Source organism: Barbus barbus (assembly GCF_936440315.1).
Source record: "Barbus barbus genome assembly, chromosome: 19".
NCBI classification, from domain to species: Eukaryota; Metazoa; Chordata; class Actinopteri; order Cypriniformes; family Cyprinidae; genus Barbus; species Barbus barbus.
In genome coordinates, this window is record NC_136747.1 from 14352339 (window position 1) to 14374618 (window position 22280).

Genomic DNA, 22280 nt, shown 5'->3' on the forward strand with positions numbered 1-22280 from the left:
TAGTTTTACTGTAGAGCTTTGGGTTTAAGAAAAGCACATTACAAATACAATGCATTATTATTAGTAGTAGTAGTAGTAGTAGTAGTATTTGATGTGATGTCATGTTCAGGTTCTTGGGTGATTATCTTCCAAGCACAGTTGTCAGTCAGTGCCTTGACGGACTGACCTGCTAAACACCCTAATTAAGTTAAGCTAATTAACTTAATGAAGTCCCTCACTCAGCCAGCTTTACCATGGAATGAATATTGTAAGGGAAATTAAAGACCATTACTTACAAAATTTTGATTGCCACCTGACAAGAGCAAGGGCAAAATCTCACTACCTTAATATAAGTGATTCCACTTCTACTGGTTGAAAAGTTTGTAGCAGGTCTCCTTCAGTTTACCTTCTTACACTGTTCTTAAGGCCAGTTGAATAAGTGTTCAGTGGGGCTCTGAGAGGTCAGACATAAATAGGGTGAGTTATTGTTGCTGTGCAGTCAGAGATGCAGTCTGGACCAAAGGTTAGCGTTTCAAGAAAAGGTAGCGTGATTCTGAGAGAGGTTACCTTGCACCCCTGCTTGCCGGTGAGTTGGATGGAGAGTGTTAAGACATAGGGAAAATCAATGCACTGGAGTCACGTCCATCACCTTAACTAGGCAAGCTGGATGCCTCATGTCCTCTCAGGGGCCAATTTACAGAGTAAACAGGACCCTGGAGATGGCATGGCAAATTTCAGCTGTCCCGTTGGTCACTTTCTTAGCACTTACTGGGTTTTATTAACTCACTTGCAATGTCTCTACAACACAACCAGGGTGGACCTGTAAAACCCTTCAGTGATGTAGAGGCTTTATGATTTGGTAAAATGGCCCAATTTACCACCGGAAACATGAACCTTTCAAATCCGTCCCAGTGCTCTTTTTTTTTTTTAAGTGATTGTTCAATTGGTCCATGGTTCATTGGTCATTTCTGCTGAACTTTAGACTGCTTGCATTTATGCTCTGAGATCTCAGTATACTGACTATTTTGAAAGGGTGTCACAACATACCAAAAGATATATTGGGGTTAAAGATTAAAATTAATATTGTCGTCATTTACTCACCCTAAAGTTGTTCCAAACCTGTATGAGTTTCTTCCTTCTGTTAAACACACAAGAAAATATTTTGAAGCATGTGGGTAACCAAACAGTCTCTAGTTTGGATATCCAAAGTCTTTTGCAACTCACAGTTCTTAGAATTTAGTTCTAGGAGCTAGCCAGGAGGGTGGATCCTTGAGAACCAATTTCTCCCCAGCACCGTTTTCCTGGTTGCATTCGCACCTGCAGCAGGAACTCTGGAGCAGTCAAATGGTTTAATATCCAGAGTTCCCAGTTTATCATTTATCATAGCTGGAGCCTTTCCTCTCTTTATTTTGGTTAATCATAATTAGCTACAAGACATAAAATAACCCCAGAAGGTGTGACTGCTTTCTTGGTTCATTGAAATAAGTAGGTGACACGTGAAGTAGCACTTCTCAACCCACCAGACAACAACAGGAGGGTAGTAGAGGAGGCGGCTATCCCCTTCACATGCATTATTAATAAAGCACCAGGAATTGCCTTATCACACTCCTTAAAGGTGACATTGAACATGACAAGACCATACAACCTTCGGACCTCGGAGATTCTCAGAATTGTGAAGAGTGCATTGAGTCCAAGACCATGATTGCATATGCACTGCCTTATTTAATTTGGCTGTATTTGATGGGACATCCCCCCAGTATCTGCTGACACAGGAAGACTCATAACAACTGTAGGGGTGTCTCCACACCTGCACACACACTAACAGATCTGTTCAAAAATTGATTCTCTTACACTCCCATATGCACACGTACCGACCGGCACACTGTTTAACAAATGCAGCCTTAGAGCAGTGTTACTGTGTGATGCTATAAATCACATTAATGGGGATCAGCAGACTGCATACTGTTCATAACAGAAAGGCCACACACACATAGTCAGTCTTGAGGTCTCCATTCTTTCCGTGATAGTTCCCAAAAAAAAATGAAAATTCTGTTATCATTTACTACTTACTTGTAATTGCTGCAAAGCATTTATTTATTTATTTTACATTTTATACTTTATTACAATTTTATGCATATTATATGTATAAATATATACATATGCTGTAAGTAAATTAAGGACTTTATTTTTACCAGCAGTCGTTTGGTACAAGTTGGTGTAGGTGTTCGCTACTCTGCAGATGCAGCTCATCTGTTTTAACCTGTGAGTGCTTGTTTTAGTTTTATGGTGGATGTTGTTTAGCTTTTGGTTCGCTATCCATTCATTTGCTTAGAGCCTCCATCCATGCATGTAGCCATGTAACCAATTTTCTCGCAGAGTTTGAGCACTTACATTTATTTGTGATTTAATATTTCACCTGAAATTGGAAATGGAGAGAAAGTAGCTTCTCTTTTCCGTATACCACACCTCCTCCCCACAGTATTGGCTCTTATCAGATGCGAGTAAAAAAAGAAGGAAAAGAATCTCTGGCTTGTGCATTTTACTGCTGATTTAATTAGCCATCTCTTGGTAAGTTCACCTCAGTATCTGTCACACCTCACTAAAATGAAAATCCATTCTCTAGGAAAAAAGATAGATTAATGAATGCCCTTTGTAATAAATGAAAATGGGAAGCGCAAGTATGCATAGTCATGAAATTTAATTGTGCTTTCTGGTGATTGGGTTTTGCTGGGAGTGGGAGTGTAGACAAAAAGGCGATAGGGCCAGAGGTGGCTCAATGTAGCGCGAAACGCACAGCTTCAGCTGCCTAATGAAGCGAGTGTTTATGACCGAATGCAACTGTCATATCCACTACGCTGAAACACACACACGTCCTTGAGTATGTGCTCACAGACCACCATCACGCTGAATTTGTTTACTTGTACTAGATTGTTGTCAGCTTGTTGTACAAATCCAGACATGTAAGTTTGAACAGAATCTTTCAAAATTCTCCGCTTAAGATATTTTTCGAAAGAAAACATCTCCTATGCTCAATAATTCTGCATTTATTTGATCCAAACTACAGTAAAACTGTAATACTGTAAAATAATATTACAATTTTAAACAAAATATTTAATATTTTAAAAAAGTCATTTAATGTAAAGGTAAAGCTGAATTTTTAGCAGCCATTACTTCAGTCTTCAGTGTCACATGATCCTTCAGAAATCATTGTAATGTGCTGGTTTGGTGCTTTCTTATTATTATCGATGTTCAAAACAGTTGAACTGCTTAATATCTTTTTGGAAACAGGGATTTTTTTTTTCCAGGATACACTAAAAAATATGGATTAAAAACAACTAATTTTGTGTTAATTTTAACACAAGGGCTGGATAAATATAGGACAGAACACATGTTTTATAGATAAAATAAAATGTGCACAAATCTGTATTTTACCGAATAACTGCATCAATTTGATGGCACTTATATCAGTCCTCTCCTGAAGACAATGCAAAAGCCCTGCAATAAATAACTAAATAGCTAGGTTACGTCTGGTCCAGTATCTGGGTAAAATCATTGAAAAAATTACTCAGAAAATGACCCAAAAGGCTCAACCCAGCATTTGGGTTGAAAAAATAACCCAGGATTTTTGCAATATAATGTTTCCTTGCTGATTAAAAACGAATTGGATTTCTATCCGTTTACCTAGAAACAAAGTCGTGTTTATACTGTACCGGGTCGATACATCCACTTCTGAGAATGAGACAATCATTACATTTTTGGAGTTTGCCAGGTTTGTGCCATTAAACCTTTAAAAAATATTCAGTTGTTTTATTTGAGGCACTTAATAACAGTTTAATAAGATAATAATTAGCTAATCTGTATAAACCACTTTATTTGGTATGTCCTATAGATTAAATAGTCTGTCTTTATTATTTCTGGTATACACTTTTTCTTCATTTTTGTATAAGTCATGTCAGACTAGTGTGGTGGTATGATATATTTCAGATAAACATGCCAATAAATAGCTCAGAAAAAAATGCAGTTGGTCACTTAGTTAGATGGTCTCTTCTTGTTTAAGTAGGAGGGTCTTGGTTAGAAGCAGTTGCGGTGTGGATCAAAACTTGTTCAGTTAAAATTCTGGTTACGCAAGACTAGCCTTCTCTGGGTGAGTATAGCTTTATCAAATTAGACTGACTGGTAAATATTTTTCCACCATCTCTATGAAGAGAGATGGTTAGGTGGGGTCATGAATAATCCCGGGGTCTGATAGCGCTCTCGCTCTCTCTCCCTCTCATGTCTGCCTGAAGACACCCATTGGTTTGAGCCACAGCGCTTCGTCTTCTCTAGATGTCTCTCCTGCTTCCTTACATGCTGCGTGTTTTCATCATCGTTGTGGGACATCAATCTGTCTTCTGTGGAGCGTGCGGGATTGCAGATGCACGCCGACACCTATCAAACAGGGGGAGGCCGGAAAGCCGCTTCTTTCCTTTACACCACATAAAAGCTGTGTATAACACACATGCACAAATAAATACAAAGAAAGCAGAAAACACGATAAAGAAATAAGTCATACTAATTAGCCCGCTAATTCTTTGAGGACTGTGCCAGCTTGATAAAGGATGCTAAAGCTTATTAAAGTAAAAGCAGCGTTGTAAATTTTTAATTCTTTTTATGTAATTTTTTTTTGCAGCACAGCTTTATTGTAATCCCACTTTATGAAGTTTGCTGCGTGTAGTGTGGGTGGGAAGAAAAAAGGAAGGGGGTTTGATTGTGTCGCTGTAAGGCAGCAGGGGTCTCTGACTCAGATGCATTAACACGCCACAGGCCTTTGTTGCCACCTAGGGTCCAGACTATGCTTTCGCTTTTCTTCCGTCTTTCCTCACTTAAACTCTCTCGCACATTTCTCTCGCTCTTTCACATGAGCTAAGTTTTTTTTTTTTTTTGCCCTTTTAAAATCTAAAATGCAATTAGAATGAAGAATGTGGCATTTCATTATCATACATGTATAAGCAGTAGCCAGAGGGCTGGCTGCTGCATGGAGAGTGAATGGCAGAATGAAGTCTCCAGCTTTCCCTGGAGGAGAGTGATGGAGATATCCCACAAAGCTGCTGCCTGTCAGCGTGATCAGGCCCGCAGTGGGCCAGCGTCTCCACCATGTCTCTGCCTCACAAAGCAAATGTCACACTGTCAGCAAAATGAGCACCCTGCCTCAAAAAAAGAGGATTTGAAATTGAAGCTTTATAGAGCGAAGAAGAACTTCACATTTTGAAATTATTTTGATTTTGACATATATATCTAAAGCATTTCATCTGGTTGAGGATGGACGACGGGTGTGAGTCCTGTTCTTTTATACCCTATAGCTGTGCTTCTCAAACTTTTCATATACTTCGATTAAAGCAGAACAGGAAGTACCACCTAATACGGACAATGTTCCCTCCTTTTTTCAGTGTTAGGCATACTGTCTCTGTTTAAGCTGAAGGAGCCAATCCACCCAAACATGGAAACTGTCATCATTTACTCAGCCTCGTGTTGTTCCAAACCTTTATGATTGGTTTCTGTTGTCTTTTGACTTCCTTTGTATGGACAAAAAATAGGAACAAAACTGTTATCAACATTCTTCAAAACATCTTCCATAGAAAAAAAATCAGTCATAGAGGTTTGGAACAACATGAGAGAGAATTTGTGACAGAATTTTGAGTTTTTGAGTAAACTTTCCCTGTACATTTTGAGGAATATATTTATGAAGCATTTATGCAAAACATTAAGGCCCTCGTCAGCCGTTTTTGCAGACCTGTAGGACTCAGCATCTAAAACCACAACATAAGAAAAGCATTTAGAAAGAATTTCAATGGAATTGTCATTATGCAAATTTTGCAGTACTGTTCAAATGTGCTTCATTTTAAGGTGTCCTTGTTACAGTGTAATTATACATTTAAATACTGAGTAATATTAATTAGCTACATGTACTTACTATATGGTTAGGGTTTGGTTTAGGGTTACTTGCATGTAATTGTGCATAATTTATTGTTATTATAATAGTAAGTACATGTAACATGTGTAACAAGGACACCTTAAAACAAAGTGTTACCTAAAATTCTTACAGACTTGGCTACATTATGGCATAAAACCTACTTAAACTTGAGTGCTGAACACAATGTAAATATTCTCAAGTTAAATGTGCTGTATGGTCACAATAACCTTGAAATCAGTAAGTGCTACTGGAAAACATTGCTCAAGGTCTCAACTCTTGCCCTAATGTCACTGCAGTAGTAATAATGTATATTATATACAATAATGTGATAAATACTTTAATATTTAAAAGTTTAGGGTAAAGTAAGATGTTATTTTTGCAATAAATTAACACATTCATTCAGCAAGGATGCAAATCAGCATATTAGAATGATTTCTGAAGGTTCATATGACACTGAAGACTGGAGTAATGATGCTGAAAATTCAGCTTTGCCATCACAGGAATAAATTACATTTTAAAACATATTCAAAACAGTTTGTTTTGTTTTTGTTTACTGGTGAGCTTCCTGTGTAGCTGGTGTCCCATGTCTAGTCAACCAAGAACCAAGAAATATCCAAGAGCCCTGATTTTACCCTGACCCAGGATAAACACTAAATCACAAACGGACCATGACGTGTGGGTCAACGAGTAAGCGTTTGTGTCCATGGGAGTGTGAAAAAGCTCAATCCAGGCACTCCATGAGATTGTTAGCATGCACCGGACCACCCTCCCCTCTTGTATCCCTTTTAAGTGCTGACTGGCCTGATGATAATGTATGACGCCAGAAGTAATTGGAGAATTGGCAGGCTTGTCAGAGAGATTTGGTGGATGGCACCAGCTGATCCGGCAGCAAGGTTCATGAGGTGTCATCCCTCCGTGAGATTTATATCACCACACAGGCCGGCAACGGCAAAGTACCCAGAGTTCAGGAAAAAGTAACTCATTTTTCATAAAAGCCTGGCTGCATATCAAAAGTCATCCACAGACAGAGACAAGACCCATATGGGAGCGACATTGCTGAATAAAGCAAAGCTGTCTGCCCAGATTAACTGCTGAGGCAGCTCTTGAAGCCCTATATTGGATGTGTATCACAATTCTGATGTTTGTATGTCTGGAAATTAAGCTGCCCTAAAGTTGTTTCCTTATATTGTGGGCATACGTCATTACAAAGCTATTATGTAATGATTAGGTTATTACTGTGTAATTACTATGTTGTTACATGTCTTGAATTTAAATGTATTAGGAGCTTTAAGGGACAATGGATACATTTAAAGAAGTTGTCTGAAAAAATAAACTGCCTAAAGTTACACGTACTATTTTAATAACTCTAAGCCAAACCCTTGGTATGGTTTTCATTAACCATATTGTAAGTAAATATTTCATATTACTCAGTACTTAAATGTATAATTACATTCTAATAAGGACACCTTAAAATAAAGTGTAACCATAGTTTGCTATATATTGAGAACACTTTTCATTACAAAGTTATTACTATGTAATTACTGTTATAATCAGATTTGTTTCTATAAATGTATTAGGAGCTTCAAGGAACAATAGATGTTTTTAATGAGATGCCGTCGTTGATGTTTTGTACTCTTGATGCTTTCTGTGAGTAAAGCCATGAATCATCATGTACTTCTCAGCTGCTTTGAGTGTAGCGTGTGGTCAGGGCTCTGCCATCACACATGGCTGTGCGTAGATGTGTTTATTAACCTTTGGAGGAAGGGATAATTGCATCTGTCAGACTCACTTAAAAGCTGAGATGGCCGTCGTTTCCTGTTTGTCGTCTCCTCTAAATTTGCAGGTTGTGTAAGTGACTCTGGCATGACGTTTTCTCTTTGTTCTTTTCCATAGAGGTACTAAAATTACCGTTATTCAGAGTTAAGCATAGCATGTCAAAATACAGTTCATTGGGACTTTTTGTAGTGATTTTCTAGCAACATACATCCCAAATTAGATAATGTATGCAATTAAAATAATACAATGGATATAGCCTACCTTTTTTGCGCATAAAATCGACTAAGATGTTTGAGGTTTCAAGCCATTTCAATATTTTCAAACAACATAATTCAAACAACAAAAAAAGTATAATTAAGGATGACACTTTTTCATGTTCAATAACAATGCCAATAAGATACGTGATTTTTTTTTTTGTTTGTTTTTTTAGATTTTATCTTGATCAGTTTAGAATATCTACCTCGTTAACTTAACCGCACACTGCTTAAAAATGGTTAATACCATACATATGGTTAATATTGTGTACACAACCTTGTATGTTTTTTTTTTTTTTGTAGCTTTACATTAACAACAATAACACACATTATCGGTTTTGGATATCACACCCGATCCCGCAAAAAATGTCCATATCGGTCATATACCGATATTGATCGGTACATTCCTGATTATTATGTGTTATGATGTTGTATGTCTACTAATGGACCCTGAACTGAGCTGAATATTCAAGCGGAATCATTTATGAACATCTTAAGAAGCTATTTTTAAAATAAAATGTTCTTTTCACTGAATAGGCTATTTTTTTTATTTTTCAGGAGGAAGAATCACAAGAGGTTGAGGATGATTCTGTGAAAGAGGAAAAGACTGAGTAGGAGATCCCAGACTGAAAATCTCTCAACATTACCTCACATGAAGTAATCGTCTTGTCTACACAGTCAGCGCCATCACCTCATTTCCTGCTGAATAGCAGGATGCAAAATAACTCACAAATTAAATCAACAAACGTGAAATGCCACTGCTTCACGAGACTGAAATTTTCCTCCTTTGTTTACCAGAAAAATGATTAAATGACCACAATTGCCAGCTTAAAAAAGTGTCAATGCTGTGATCTCTATATATTTTTCCAAAGACTCGATGTATGTTCAAGTCCACCGTCATGAATGCTGCAGCTGATCATGATCTGCATATGAGCTCATTTCTACCTTAAATATACTTTGTCCAGTCAAAGTTATTTTTCATACACTAACTGACATTTCCCATGACTCATGGATGAGAACATGGTATGCAGAGATTACTCAAGCAGGGTTTCTGATCGTATTTTTTATATACAGAGACTGCACACTATTTGTTCCTATCCCACCAGCACCCTCTTTGATTATCAGCTTTATAGTACTTGCTTTTGTTTTTATTTCATATTTTTAAACACCAATGCATTATTACCATATGAGCTTGTATTGACAGTAAAACTGACAGTGGCTTGTGTTATATAAATAATTCATTACTTCCTGATGTAAGAGCAAAGTCTATTTTATTATTTTTTACAAATCTCATTTTTATAACTACAGTCTATTCCAGAACATCCTTTATCATTGACAGTGTTGTTGTCCGCACTCATGTTTGAGGCTATTCTATTTTAAACATTATTTCAGTGTAAAAATAGTGGGACAATTCATCTGCCTCAACACTTGAGTTCAAGACGAGTCTGTATTTAGGTACTTTAAGAAAAATGTGACCTTTGTAATAAACAATACTTGTGAATTTATTATTATTATTCCTGTTATTGATGCTAAAAATCAGTGCTGTAACTATTCAGATGTCAATCAAGATAAAGTGCACTCAAAATCTCAAGAGAGAGCCATTTTCAGGGACTAAAGTGCACTTTCCACAAATAGGGTACGAAATAGCACTTGCTTTTTTTCTTTTTTCTTTCTTTCTTCAAATAGACGGTTAAATGTTGATCATCAACCTTAGGATATCAAACTAAACCGTATTTTTTTTAAATGATTTTTTAGAATTTGTTGGGACATTTCCACGTTTTCTTTTTTGTTTTTCATATTAATCATTAATTTAGGATGGATTTTAATAGAAATTATCTATTAGTAAATAAGTGTTTTTTTGTTTGTTTTTTTAAAGATAATTTTTTTGTAACATTATTTGTGTATCAGCCATGAAATGACTATTTTGTTACAATTTTATAATGGATGTCATTGTTGAGGACAAGCTTTGGGATATCGCCAAATATTATTCACTACAACAAACTGAATATCAATTTAACAGCTTGCGTCAGAATTAGTGCTGTCAAACGATTAATCGCATCCAAAATAAAAGTTTTTGTTTACATAATATGTATGTGTAATGTGTATATGTATTATGTACATATATAAATACACACACATACATGTATATATTTCAGATTTTTTTTTTTTATATATATATATTAAATATATTTATAATATAATTCGCATGAATATACATTTATGTAAATGCATGCAAATATTTTCAAAACGTATACTGTATGTGTGTATTCATATACATAATAAATATACACAGAACACACACATATATTATGCAAACAAAAAAAGTAGGGGATGTAGAATAAGGCATTAATATGTGCTTAATTACTACTAATAAATGGCAAATATTCTAGTAATATGCATGTTAATCAAGCGGCAACCTCCCGCTCCCTCTAGTGAAACCAACACGGAAGTGATTAAAACTGCAATTCATCAACTAGCCGCTGGAGGCTGGCTCCAAAAGGGAGTCAATCACATTGACTCTCCATGTTAAAATGCCCAACTTTACAGTAGAAAAAAACATATTTACAGCCTGGTACAAAAATTTATTTTGGTCTATATAGCTAATTTTTCCCTTCGTGACAACTGTGAGGGGGGTGAATTTTTTTATAACTCATCCATTTCAATTATATTAAGCCTTAAACTTCTGCATAATTAAGGGCGTGGCCACTTGAGTGACAGGTTGATTGACGTTGCTGTCTCTATCTGCTGTCTGTTAGCAGTCACGTTACCTCAGCCGCTGAACTTGGCATCTCTGCCGTGTTTCTGCTTTTGTTTTATACAGTCTATGGCTTTTTTCGTTATTATTTCTTAAAATTATCTAATAAAATGGCTTGTTGTGCGGTTAATTGTACTAACAGACCGTCCAAGTCTAGGCTCCATTTTTTCCGGTGAGTGATATTGTAATGTAATTTTATTTATTCTTTATCATTTTATTTAAAACTTAACTACACTCCAGAATCCGACAGACTGTGATTGGCTGTAACGTTAGGCCTGTAATTAACGTTACTGGTTAAGCGTTTTCCTCCAATAGAAAACTGTTAGGCTATAATACAAACTCTGTGGCTTAAAGAATTAAAACTGATTAAAACTGTTTTTAAAAGACGAAACTCAGTGAGAACATGATTAATAAAGCATACTATATACAGACAACCAGGCACCTCAGTTCCGCCCACGTCCCGCCTCATTGCCCATTTTGGATCATCCGGGAGTGACGCACGGTGATGCGTTGCCAAGATGGCGGCGGTCGGCTCCGCCCACTTTAGGCTTCAAAAACGCTCTTCAGAAACCTACGAGTGACGTCACGGACACTACGTCCATTTTTTTTTTACAGTCTATGATGTTAATAAGCAACTAGTTAAGAGACCCTAAAATGAAGTGGTACCAAAACATCTAATTGGTGCCTAAAAAGCTTTATATAGGTAATAGGACATCAAAGTGTACCACATTCTTAGAAAGTGTTGAAGACGTTTCTCAGATCTTCTAAAATATCACTGAGCATAATGATTTGATAATGAAAGCATTACTTTCATCACTCCAATGATAGATGAGTTCAAAGCTGTATCTCAAGGGTTCAATGACGCTTGCCAGTGGGCAAACCAACAGAAAATTGTCTTTATCCAGCTCTGCTGTGTCTGTTACTCACAGTGCACGTCATTTAACCATTTCCTCACACCACAGGAGCGAGAGAAGAGCATAAATGGCGTTTTCTCTGTATATCCCATTGCCTGGCGAAGCTTCTCCCCCTCTCACCCTGTCAGGGAATCTGGCTTGCATTCTGACATCAATGCATCGAGGGGTATAATTCCAATTTGTTCCAAAGCAACTATTAATTTGCCCATTTCAGGGCCGTGCAGGAGGAACCCCTGTAAGGCCACTGAACCATGAAAGACATTATCTGAAGGGCTCGGTTTCTTGTTTCTTTTTTTTTAAGGCGAAGGATTTCGATTGATGCGCATCGCCAGTTTCTGCAGCCGTTCGCGAAGGACCCCCTGAAGCTGAGCGCTCAGCATGCAGCATGCAGAGTGTGTCATTAGGGTTGTAATAATGGCAGCGGGTGTGCTTATGTCAGAGTGGCCTTCTCGTTCAAGACCCCCATGCCCCCTTCTACAATCTGATTACAACCTCTGCATAATAAAGAGGCCCATGATGGTGACTTCATGTTTGCTCAGCAAGCATACGTTTTAGCCATGAGAACTCAAAAACTACCATATGTAAGAGTAGGCCTATGTGATGAAGCAAGGAGGTCTAAAACGAAGCCAGATGTTTTCAATCAGTCCAATGGCAGTTGCTTGGCGAGTGCAAGATATAACATGTCACTGGTAAAAATTTATAATAAAATGAAATGGGTAAAGTGCTCCTATTATGGATTTTTGAAAATGGCCTTTCATGCAGTGTGTAACACAGCTCTAAGTGAATGAAAATATCCTGCAAAATTTTAAATCTGAAAGTGCTCCGTGTATAAAGTTATTGTTTCTCAAAAGAAAGAGTCGACTCTGAATCATTGAAACGAGTCGTTTTTAAAATGAATCCCAAGCAGTTTCACGTTGACGTCAACATGAAACATTAACATATTGTTCCAGACACAGAGTCTATCTCTGACTGCGCATAAATGTTTTTTTTCTCTCTCTCTAATCTCTTCCTTTAAATCCACTGTAAAAAAAAGTTGTTTCAACTTAAAATAATTTGTTACACCGTTGACTTAAAATTTTTAGTTTATTCAACTAAAATATTCCAGTTGTCCATTAAATTAACATTGAGTAACTTAAAATTTCAAGTTGACTAAACTAAAAATGTTAAGTCAGCGGGGTGACAAATTATTTTAAGTTGAAAACTTATTGGAACCATTTTTTACAGTGTATGTATCATATTGTGAAGGAAAAGTGCTTAAAAAGATTTCAAAAAATTATCCCATCAACTTTTATACAAACAAACAACATTTTCACATTGAAGTGAGTGAAGTGACATTCAAATGAGCTGCTATCTGCTAATCGCACTGATCTTTGCTCTGACAGCATCCACATTGTTCTCGGTCTATCAGTCTTCTAATATTTCTGCTGTTTAGTGAGGGAATTAAGACAGTAAAGATTCACTTATGAGGCAGCACGACATTTCGATCAGAGCTCTGAATATCCACAGTTGCTCTCGCTCCTTGTCCCTGGGTTTTAATTGCTCTGGATAACGCTTAAAATAGTCACCTTGGTATCTAAGCACCGTGTGGATGACCTTTTCCAGACTGTGTAGTGCTGTGACAGTCATTTTCCAGCCCTTAATGTACTCCGAGAGTACTCTATTTGGAGGGAACATTCACAGGGTGCTAATCTCTACCTCTCAACACCTCGTTCCACACGTAGTCATTAGGAGAGGGGGGTCTTAAAAGGGTTCCTGACACACTGGAGTTAGACATGTTAATAACTCTCATTTCAAACTGATTGTGCATGGGAAATATCGAAGATGACAGTGTAAAATGTAATGTGATTTTCTGTTCTTTAAGGTTTATAGAGGTTTGGCCTTACATTAAGAAGGTTCTCTCTGTTAAATAAAGCAGACACGACAGCAATGGGAGTGTTTTTAAGCTATTATGTAATTGTTGCCTTGTAAAATGCAAGAAAAATAGATTACATCAGTGCTAAATTATTCTGCCTCAAGTGAAGTGAACCTCCATGTTGGGCATTGGTTATTAGAACTTGTTGCGCGTTCAAGTTGCATTTACAGATGTCTAATAAATAATATGTCAGATAAATAATACAGGCCATTTCAAGATTCTATACATTACAGATCAGTATGACACAGAACAGCCGGACTCGCACCCTAGCCAATCCCAGCGCACCTCATCACACCTGTTGCTCATTCACCATGCCACTACTTAAGCATTCACAGCACCTCACTCCAGTGTCCGGTCTCGATGAAACATTGTGGACTCCTACCCGATTCAAGTAACTATTCCAAACGATATCTTGATTGAATTATTCCCTGTACTTACCTCCAGAGTCTTCCTCCTCGTCTTCGTCCTCCTTCGCCTCCCGGAACTCGGCATGCACTGGAGTGCTCATCTCAACCTGTAAGACAAACCTTGACTTCACCAACCTCATCCAGCAACCGAAGTATCCTTGTCCATATTACTCACCTGCTCCATCCCGCTCATCTGCTGCGTGTGCTTAAATAAATCTAATAACTAACATCTCCATGTCTGGGTATCCTTCCGTAACACAGTAGTGCTGTCAAACGATTAATCATGATTAATCACATCCAAAATAAAAGTCTGTTTACATAGGTGTGTTTACTGTGTATATTTATTATGTATATATATATATATATATATATATATATATATATATATATATATATATATATATATATATATATATATATATATATATATAAATAAAGGCACATTCAGTATATATTTATATAATAAAATTAATCAAATTATAAAAAATTATTTATATTGTAGATATAAACATTAAACACAAGTACAAACACATTATGTAAACCTTTATTTTAGATGTGATTAATCGCGATTAATCATTTGACAGCATTATAGATAAGTGTTTTCTAAATGTTTCTATAATGTTTATGTGCTCAAAGCTGCTTGGTCTTTCATGTCCTTCTAAATACTTCTACTTTTAGATTTATTTTCATATTTTTAGTCTTAATAAAATTACTCCTCAAACATTATTTCTTATAAAAAGACTTATCACTTTTCAGAGTTTACAGCACCTCTGTATTGAGAAGTCCTGTCACAAGCACACTCATTAATAGTCACATAGGCCAAAGCAAGTAATGTGTCCTCCTTTCATCTTCGGCGATGAGCCTGTTTGCAGTGTAAATTAGTTTGCTTGTGGGTGTTGACTGCTGACCTGAAGGGAAGAAAATCCTGTGGAAATCTGAGTGAATAAAAATGTTCCAGATCCTTTCATCTATGACACTTTATGCACCATCCAATGGCCATTATACTCAAAACGGGCTTATCGTATCCTTAAATAGCCTAAGAAATCTAGATACCAAAGCAGTGAGTAAATATTTTTAACGGCTGCATTTATTTGGTCAAGATTGCATTTATTAGTCACGATACATCAGAAATTATTCTAATATGCTGATTATCAATATTGATATTTGTTGTACTTGTAATACTTTTTGTCAGTATTCTTTGACCAGATTTATTTGAAACCGAAATCTTTCTTAAAATTCTAAATGTCTTGATAGTCACCTTTGATTAATGCATCTTTGCTTGGAAAAAAAAGAACAGGTGTATATAAAATGTTAAACATTATTTCTACTACTCTATACTAAATATATAATTGCACGTTTACCTTTTCTTGATGTTGCTTGTTTAGGTTACAGTTCAGTTTCATTCTAAACAAACTGTATATTTGCATTTGCCAAATGAACTGATGCAAATACTCAATTACTGTAAAATACTGTACAATTAATCAATGAGGTCACTGCTGGGGTCAATTACTAATGCCTTTTTGAGGTAGTTGAGATGGTAATAATTTGTGTGGTCATTAATAAGGTATTTCATGAAGTCATCTCTGACATCAACACAAATCTCTCATCATTGCTAATGCAAATGTGATTTTTAATACCTTGATTTAACGACCTAAAATATTGCTAACATGACGAGACCAAGTAAAAATACTAGCAATGACATATTGTACTGTTCTCACAGATAAATGAATGAGGTCATCATACAGACACTGGGAAGGTCATCCATGAAGTGACCCATGTAGTACACGGATCTCTGGAATATATGATTCTGATTGGTCAATAATGACATTTAGAATTTAAATATTCAGCATAATTATGATGAACTGTTTATTTGACCATTATCCCTGGCAATAAGTGCTCTAAACTGTTCTCTCTTGTATCATCAATGTCTCTTATAAAAATTTTGGATTACATTAACTGTTCATACAGTGATTTCAACATATGCACAAAAGGCATCTGAGGTTGACATCAGTCAGACAGGATTATTAAATAATATCATTGTAGCACTAAAGTATCTCCTCAAATGCCCCCGTTGTCGTTCTATCTCATGACCCTGGCTCTATTTCTGAGTCACTTGTAGTCAAGATGGGAAGGTTTCCGCTGTCCTTGGTCCCTGTAAAATTTACGCCCATATAAAAAGGTAAATACCCTGCGAAGTCTTACTGATATAAGCTACTGATCGTCTCCCTATTACAGTTTTATGAACTGTGTAATTTAGATGGAGCCAGCATGGCTTCCAATAACTCCCTTTGCTCCTCCCAGTCCTCTGCGCTGTCTTTACAGATTGCTGATCTCAAATGCATTATCTCTTATGACGGTACACACAGTTTATAGGATAACATGCAAGAAGTCCTTACTCCTGTGATAAACAAAATTGAATTTACTGTTCAATCTTAAATGAAGGAATTACACTTTCTAGAATTTCCAACTGGGGTACAGATATAAAAGGCACTTTTACCTGTAGTGGATATATTTATTAATCATATAGTGTCTGTTCTCTATAGTCGCATCAGAATAAAAGTATAAAAAGGTCTGATAAGAGGTCTTTATACAGCGGTATCCCATGACGTTTTCAAAGCAATAGAGGCAAATGTTGTTATTGCTGTTGTGAGAGCTATTGGATGGACCTCACAGGTTTTGACCTCCTTGACTTCTGTTTCCAAACATTTTCATTCTAAAACAGTGAAAATGTAAACATTATCTGTTGAATTAACACAAGACTTTCCCATTACAAAATAAAATAATAATAATCATTTTTGTTGCAAAGTTAATTTATTTAAAAATAGTCATAACATTTCTTATAGTCAAAAATAAGAAATACTAAGTGCGGACTTCTTACAGTATTTTGCAACCCTATTACCTATACTTTTTCAGTTTTATAATTTTTATTTTTATTAACTTTAATGTTTTAGATAACATTAAACTATATTTAAAAGGGGTCATCGGATACAAAATTCACTTTTCAAGTTGTTTGAACATAAATGTGTTGGAAGTGTGTTAAAATCCCCTCTCTCAAATCAGGCTATTCTGAGATTCCTTTCAGGATGAAGTAGTTTTGTACAGGCCCCTCCCACGATAGTTGATTGACAAGGTCGTTTTACCTTATGCCTGCCCTGAGTGAGCTGTCATTCGTCTGCCATTGTGTCGACTCCGGTGCAGGGCAAGACAAGAATGTCTCCGATTAAGCGGTTGAGGTGTTTTGTTGTTGGATGTAATAATGAATAAAGCAGTCATCATTTACTCACGACATCTGAGCCGCTGAAGACGCAGAGGATTAACGTTACTTTCGCTTTGAAGTGAATGCGCCGATCCCCGATCTTCCTAAATGCATTTATGTTCACGCGAATCATTCGTGATCCAGCTTCATCGACAGATGAAGTGAGTATAATGGTTTTTTTATGAATCTTTGCAAATTCCCTTTCCTAATAACGTGCTAGTTAGCCAGTTTCACAGCTAAAGTAAACAGTACTGCTTATCACCCCACAGAAGAGAGGGGCGGGGCGAGAAGAGCTCATTAGCATTTAAAGCAACATGGACAAAAAACGGCTTGATGAAAACAGAGCTGATTCTTACAGGGTAAAGGAGGTGTTTTTTACACTACCATTGAGAAATTTTAAGTAAAGTCTGTTATAGACTTTTCATTAAGACCCTAAAGAATCATATCAACTTGTGGAAAATGGGCATCCGATGACCCCTTTAAACATGCCCCAAATTTTGTTAACAATGCAGGGAAAAAAATAGCGACTGTCATATGAAATGAATAGAAAATTATATATTTCGTTTGATCTCTTAAGAGCAACATTTCCTAGTTCCTCTTCTCACTGAACATTTTAGAAATGCAAGAAAATTTGTGAAAAGCACCATACAGATGTTGCACGTCCTGTGGAGGACAGATTGAAAAATTAGTTTTTAACTATGCGATTAATCAATAATGGTGGCCAGGTCAGTCATTGGCTGTTAGGCTGCCCATCATTGTCTCAAACAGGAAACATTGTCTTCTGATGTCTCATAAACCCACCATCTCTCAAGACTCTCAATACATGAGTCCATTTTTCTCCCAAAAGCAAGGACAGCATCTTCTCACACTGCACATGATACTACACCTTAGCCTCCTTCAGGCCACAGCTGACAGTGCAGTGACACTAGTAAACAGCTCGAGACAACTTCCTTCAAGAGAACAAATGATTTTTTAAGTCTTTTACAAAAGGCACACACACAACACAAATACACATTGTTGGTAAACTACCAAAAAAATAAATCTCTAAGTAGCTACGGTAGCTTATTGTTTTACAATGATTGATCTGATTTGTATTGTACTGTAAATAAAAAAGTGACAAAGGTGAAAAAAAAAATCAAGATGATTAAATGTAATGTTTTAAGGACAGATGTTCTTATGCATGTGTATCAGTAGTTGTAGATTTAGTAATAGTTTTTTTGTTTTTTTTCAGTCTGGTTTTAAAACTTGATTTGAATTGCTAATATATTTTTATGCAAAAACACAATCTTAGTCAGACGAAACAAGCAAATCATTGAGTAACAAACTGAGGCTGTACGCTGCTGCTTATCTTTAAGCGGAGTGGCACTCACTTTATGCAGAGATGCTATCCCGCTGAGCTCACAATGTGTTGCAAATGCCAGATCTAATGCATTCTGCATCCGTGCCGCATACGACGTAACATTAGGCTACTTGCCTCTCATGCTCTCCTTCCTCGTCATCCAATAAGCTGTGAGGGGAACATCACTACTTGGGGAAGCATGTAGTGAAGATACCATATCTGTCGATAATAGAGCCTAAATTTGTATGATTTCAAGATTGTAAGAACAGGACAGTAGCATTCAGGGTGTCATGCACCTTTTTTGCATGTGGCTTGCCTATTTAAATATAAATATACCCTGTAATTTTTTAACTCCGTACAGGGTTTTCATATAGGGTCCAGGTATAGCAAGATGGTTCTAGGGTGTTTATGTAAAATTCAAGAGAACTAGTTAACAGTACAAAAAAAAAAAAAAAAAAAAAGTCTGAAAAGTGCTCAGCATTATAATTTAATTGAAAATGTTTCTTTTCAGGTTTATCTAAAAGTAATATAAATGTAGATAGAAAAATATACATTTACAGATATTTTAACAATTTGCTTTGGCTTCAGTATAATAACAAAACGTTCCATTTACCATTATTTAATCTTTATACATGAAAATATTTATCTACTTTTATAACCTTGGCAACAATAAGTCTGAAAACCTCTGAATCAGTAGTTAATTTTTTTTTTTTACTTTATATACTCGTTCAAACGTTTGTTTGTTTTTTGTTTGTTTGTTTTTTTAAGGACATGTATTAAGCATGGATGCATTGAACTGATCAAGTGTCAGTAAAGACATTTATAATGTTACAAAAACTTCTGTTTCAAATAAGTGAGCAAAAACAGACCAAAAGTACGGCCATAACATTTGTAATAACATTTCACAATATTACTGTTTTTACTGTATCTGTGATCAAATAAATGCAGCCTTGGTGATCATAGTACAAAAACATTAAAAAATCTTACCGACCCCAAACGTTTTAATGGTATAGTTTAATAGCGTGGCAGTCATCAACATGCACTTACAAGTAAGTTTGCTTTAAAGTTGCATTCAAAATCCACCTGACTTAAAAATTTAAGGGGGAACGACTCTCCTGGCAGTGTATGGTTCATATGTGTACATGTTCCACCTAGACAAAACGCATTATGCTTACAATTGCGGATAATACGAGCATTGAGATGTTGAAATGTTGTTTCCAAAGACTCCTCAGGTCTATATTTGCAGGAATGCTCCATTATTAAATGGCCGCAGTGATCTAGCGCTCCCCATGACCTGCCAAGGATAAAGAATCTGTTTACTGTAAATTGCACCCCACACCCCCCAAATACCATCTGCCACTTAGAAGGTCGCTGTGTTAGTGCTGGCTAAAAATAGACCTTCTGATTGGCTCCTAAAGGGAAAAGGGCCCACATCACCCAAAAAGCTTCTGGATTTGATGGATAACCCGAAAGAACATTGGCACGGGGTTGCCATCATTGAAGCTGCCTCCATCCAAATCATTTAGCTAATTTTGTTATCCGGGATGAACGGGAAAACAGAAGATAAGCGAATGACAGAAAGAGAACTTTGGGAACAAAAGCAACTTTTTTTTTTTTTTTTTTTTTAATCTCCACAGCGCTCTCTAGGGTGGGTTTGCCGGCCCAGCCACCTGTAATTGGCTTATCCTGCCTTCTCTCCAACTCTTTCACTGTGATTCGCCAGTTTGGTGATATGAGGAGACAGAAGTGCTGCTTCTGTGTCTCTTTGTGTTTGACTTTATGGGCTCTGGTAAAGTGTAACAGAGAGCAGAAATGCTGAGGGTGATTCAAACACCATGGCTCCCTCCAGAAATGGCACAAAACACACTGGCGTTTATGGGCGAAGTGAGAGCGCTGCAGTCTTCTCATTTCCTAGGAGACTGACTCCCCTACAACATCCATTTACAATTGTCATACTGACTATTTCAATAAACACCCAGAAAAAGTCTATAGGTGTAGCCATGCTAGCAACCGAGTAGAGGAACTCAATATTTTCTATGGCGAAAAATAAAAAAATACAGTGATCTATGCTGCTATACCTCATTCAATTCCCAAAACATTATGGATAAAACCAAACGGGCCCATTCACAACGTCCAGAACTACATATTTTTCCTTACAAAGCGCATTCACCTCTGTCCAAAACAACAGAACTTTAAAGTAAGTCGGGCACAATACTTTCAAGATAAAGCAGACTCCTGTCACATCTATAATCGTCTGCAGATGGCGGCCGTACCTTTGCATGGAGATGTATTTAAAGGTCACCAGTGGTTTTACAATGGTGCCGCTGAGTTTGAGTGAATTGGCCGATCTGTCAGAGAGAGGCTTGTTTATGAGTGGTTGGTTGCCCCCTCCTGTCCTGCCTGTGCACAGAGCTCATTCCAGCGGCCGTAAAAGTCCACAATTGCTCCAATTCATCAAAGAATTAGCAGGAATGTGACGGCTCTGCTGAGGTGCTCTTAACTGATCCAGGTGCAGATAGCAAGAGGGGGCACGTAAGGTGTTCAAATTAGCAGGAATCTCGACATGACAATAGCAAAAATAGTATAGCAGCACTGGATGATGAAACTATGCACATTGGAGGATGTAGCATAGCTATTGTTAAAAAATAAAATTGGGGTCAATAATACTTTTTTACATTTCTGAAAGACTCTTATGCTCATTTGATTAAGAAATACAGTAAAACAGTAATATTATGAAATATTATCACAATTTAAAATAACTGTTTTCTATTTGAATATATTTAAAAAATTTATTTCCATGATGAAAAAGCAGAATTTTTAGTCTTCGGTATCACATGCTCCTTCAGAAATCATTCAAATATGCTGATTTGGCACTTTAAAAACATTAAAAACTTTGAGCAAACATAAGGTTTTGCACGATTAAAAAAAAAAAAAAAAATTCCAAAGAACTGCAGTGATTTGAAAAATAAATATTTTGTACTGTCACTCAGGGACGGATTACGAACCGGGCCAGCGGGGCCGCTGCCCAGTACAATTTGCAACGCTTATCAACAATGTATTTTCGTTTGTCTTCGTGGGTGGTGATGGCGCAGTGGATAAGACACATGCCTTTGGTGTGAGAGACCCGGGTTCGAATCCACTGTGAGACACCAATGTGTCCCTGAGCAAGACACTTAACCCCCTAGTTGCTCCAGAGGTGTGCGACCTCTGACATATATAGCAATTGTAAGTCGCTTTGGATAAAAGCGTCAGCTAAATGAATAAATGTAAATGTAAATGTCTATTTTAGAGGGCCTACATTCTTTGATCCTCTGCCTACAAGGGCCCCTGACCCTATAGGGAGGGCGTTTGGCTGCCAAGGGCCCTTGAATTGTGGTGGTTGTGGTGGTGGTGGTGGTGCTGGTGGGGGGGGGGGTCGGTGCTTTCAGGGGGCCCCCGGCCCTGCTATAGGAACTTTAAAGGGAAATGGGTGCATGGGAGCCTACTTTTAGAAGGCCCTCTTAGGCCCTCCTATTATAGTCCTGGCTTCTGGCTACCAGGGGGTCCTAGGGAGGATGGGGGCTTTGGGGGCTTTTAGAGGGCCCTCTGATTATGAGGGCCCTACTAGGAGGCCCTAGGGAGGAGGGTGTAGTGTACCTTTAGAGGGCCATCTGATTACAAGGGCCCCTACCATGGGGCCCCTGGCTTCTGGGGGGAGGGGAGGGGGCGTGTTAACAGCCTTACAGAAGGCCCTCTGAC

The 22280-nt window shown here is 37.2% G+C and overlaps 2 protein-coding genes across 4 annotated transcripts in view; one reads left to right on the top strand and one right to left on the bottom strand.

Moving 5' to 3' along the window:
- The window catches only part of phf14 (PHD finger protein 14), a 96400-nt gene extending 86934 nt beyond the window's left edge, over positions 1-9466 (top strand). Inside the window, exon 18 of the mRNA XM_079441514.1 lies at positions 8518-9466. Coding sequence (XP_079297640.1) covers positions 8518-8574 — 57 coding nt within the window. The 3' untranslated portion in view covers positions 8575-9466. The remainder of the gene's footprint in view (positions 1-8517) is intronic.
- Positions 1-18704, bottom strand: part of LOC306885159 (uncharacterized protein) — a 61757-nt gene extending 43053 nt beyond the window's left edge. The window contains exons 1-3 of one of the 3 annotated variants that reach the window (XR_013785512.1): positions 14123-14236; positions 13979-14054; positions 1081-1117 (exon numbers count right to left, since the gene is read on the bottom strand). Coding sequence is in view for 1 of the 3 variants with exons in the window: in XM_079441516.1 (XP_079297642.1) it covers positions 1081-1117; positions 13979-14054; positions 18574-18642 (182 nt within the window). In the remaining 2 variants the exon portion in view is untranslated. Of the gene's footprint in view, positions 1-1080; positions 1118-13978; positions 14055-14122; positions 14237-18573 lie in introns of those variants that run through there. The other 2 variants (XM_079441516.1, XR_013785513.1) reach the window with 2 other exon arrangements.
- Between the last annotated feature and the right edge of the window lie 3576 nt (positions 18705-22280).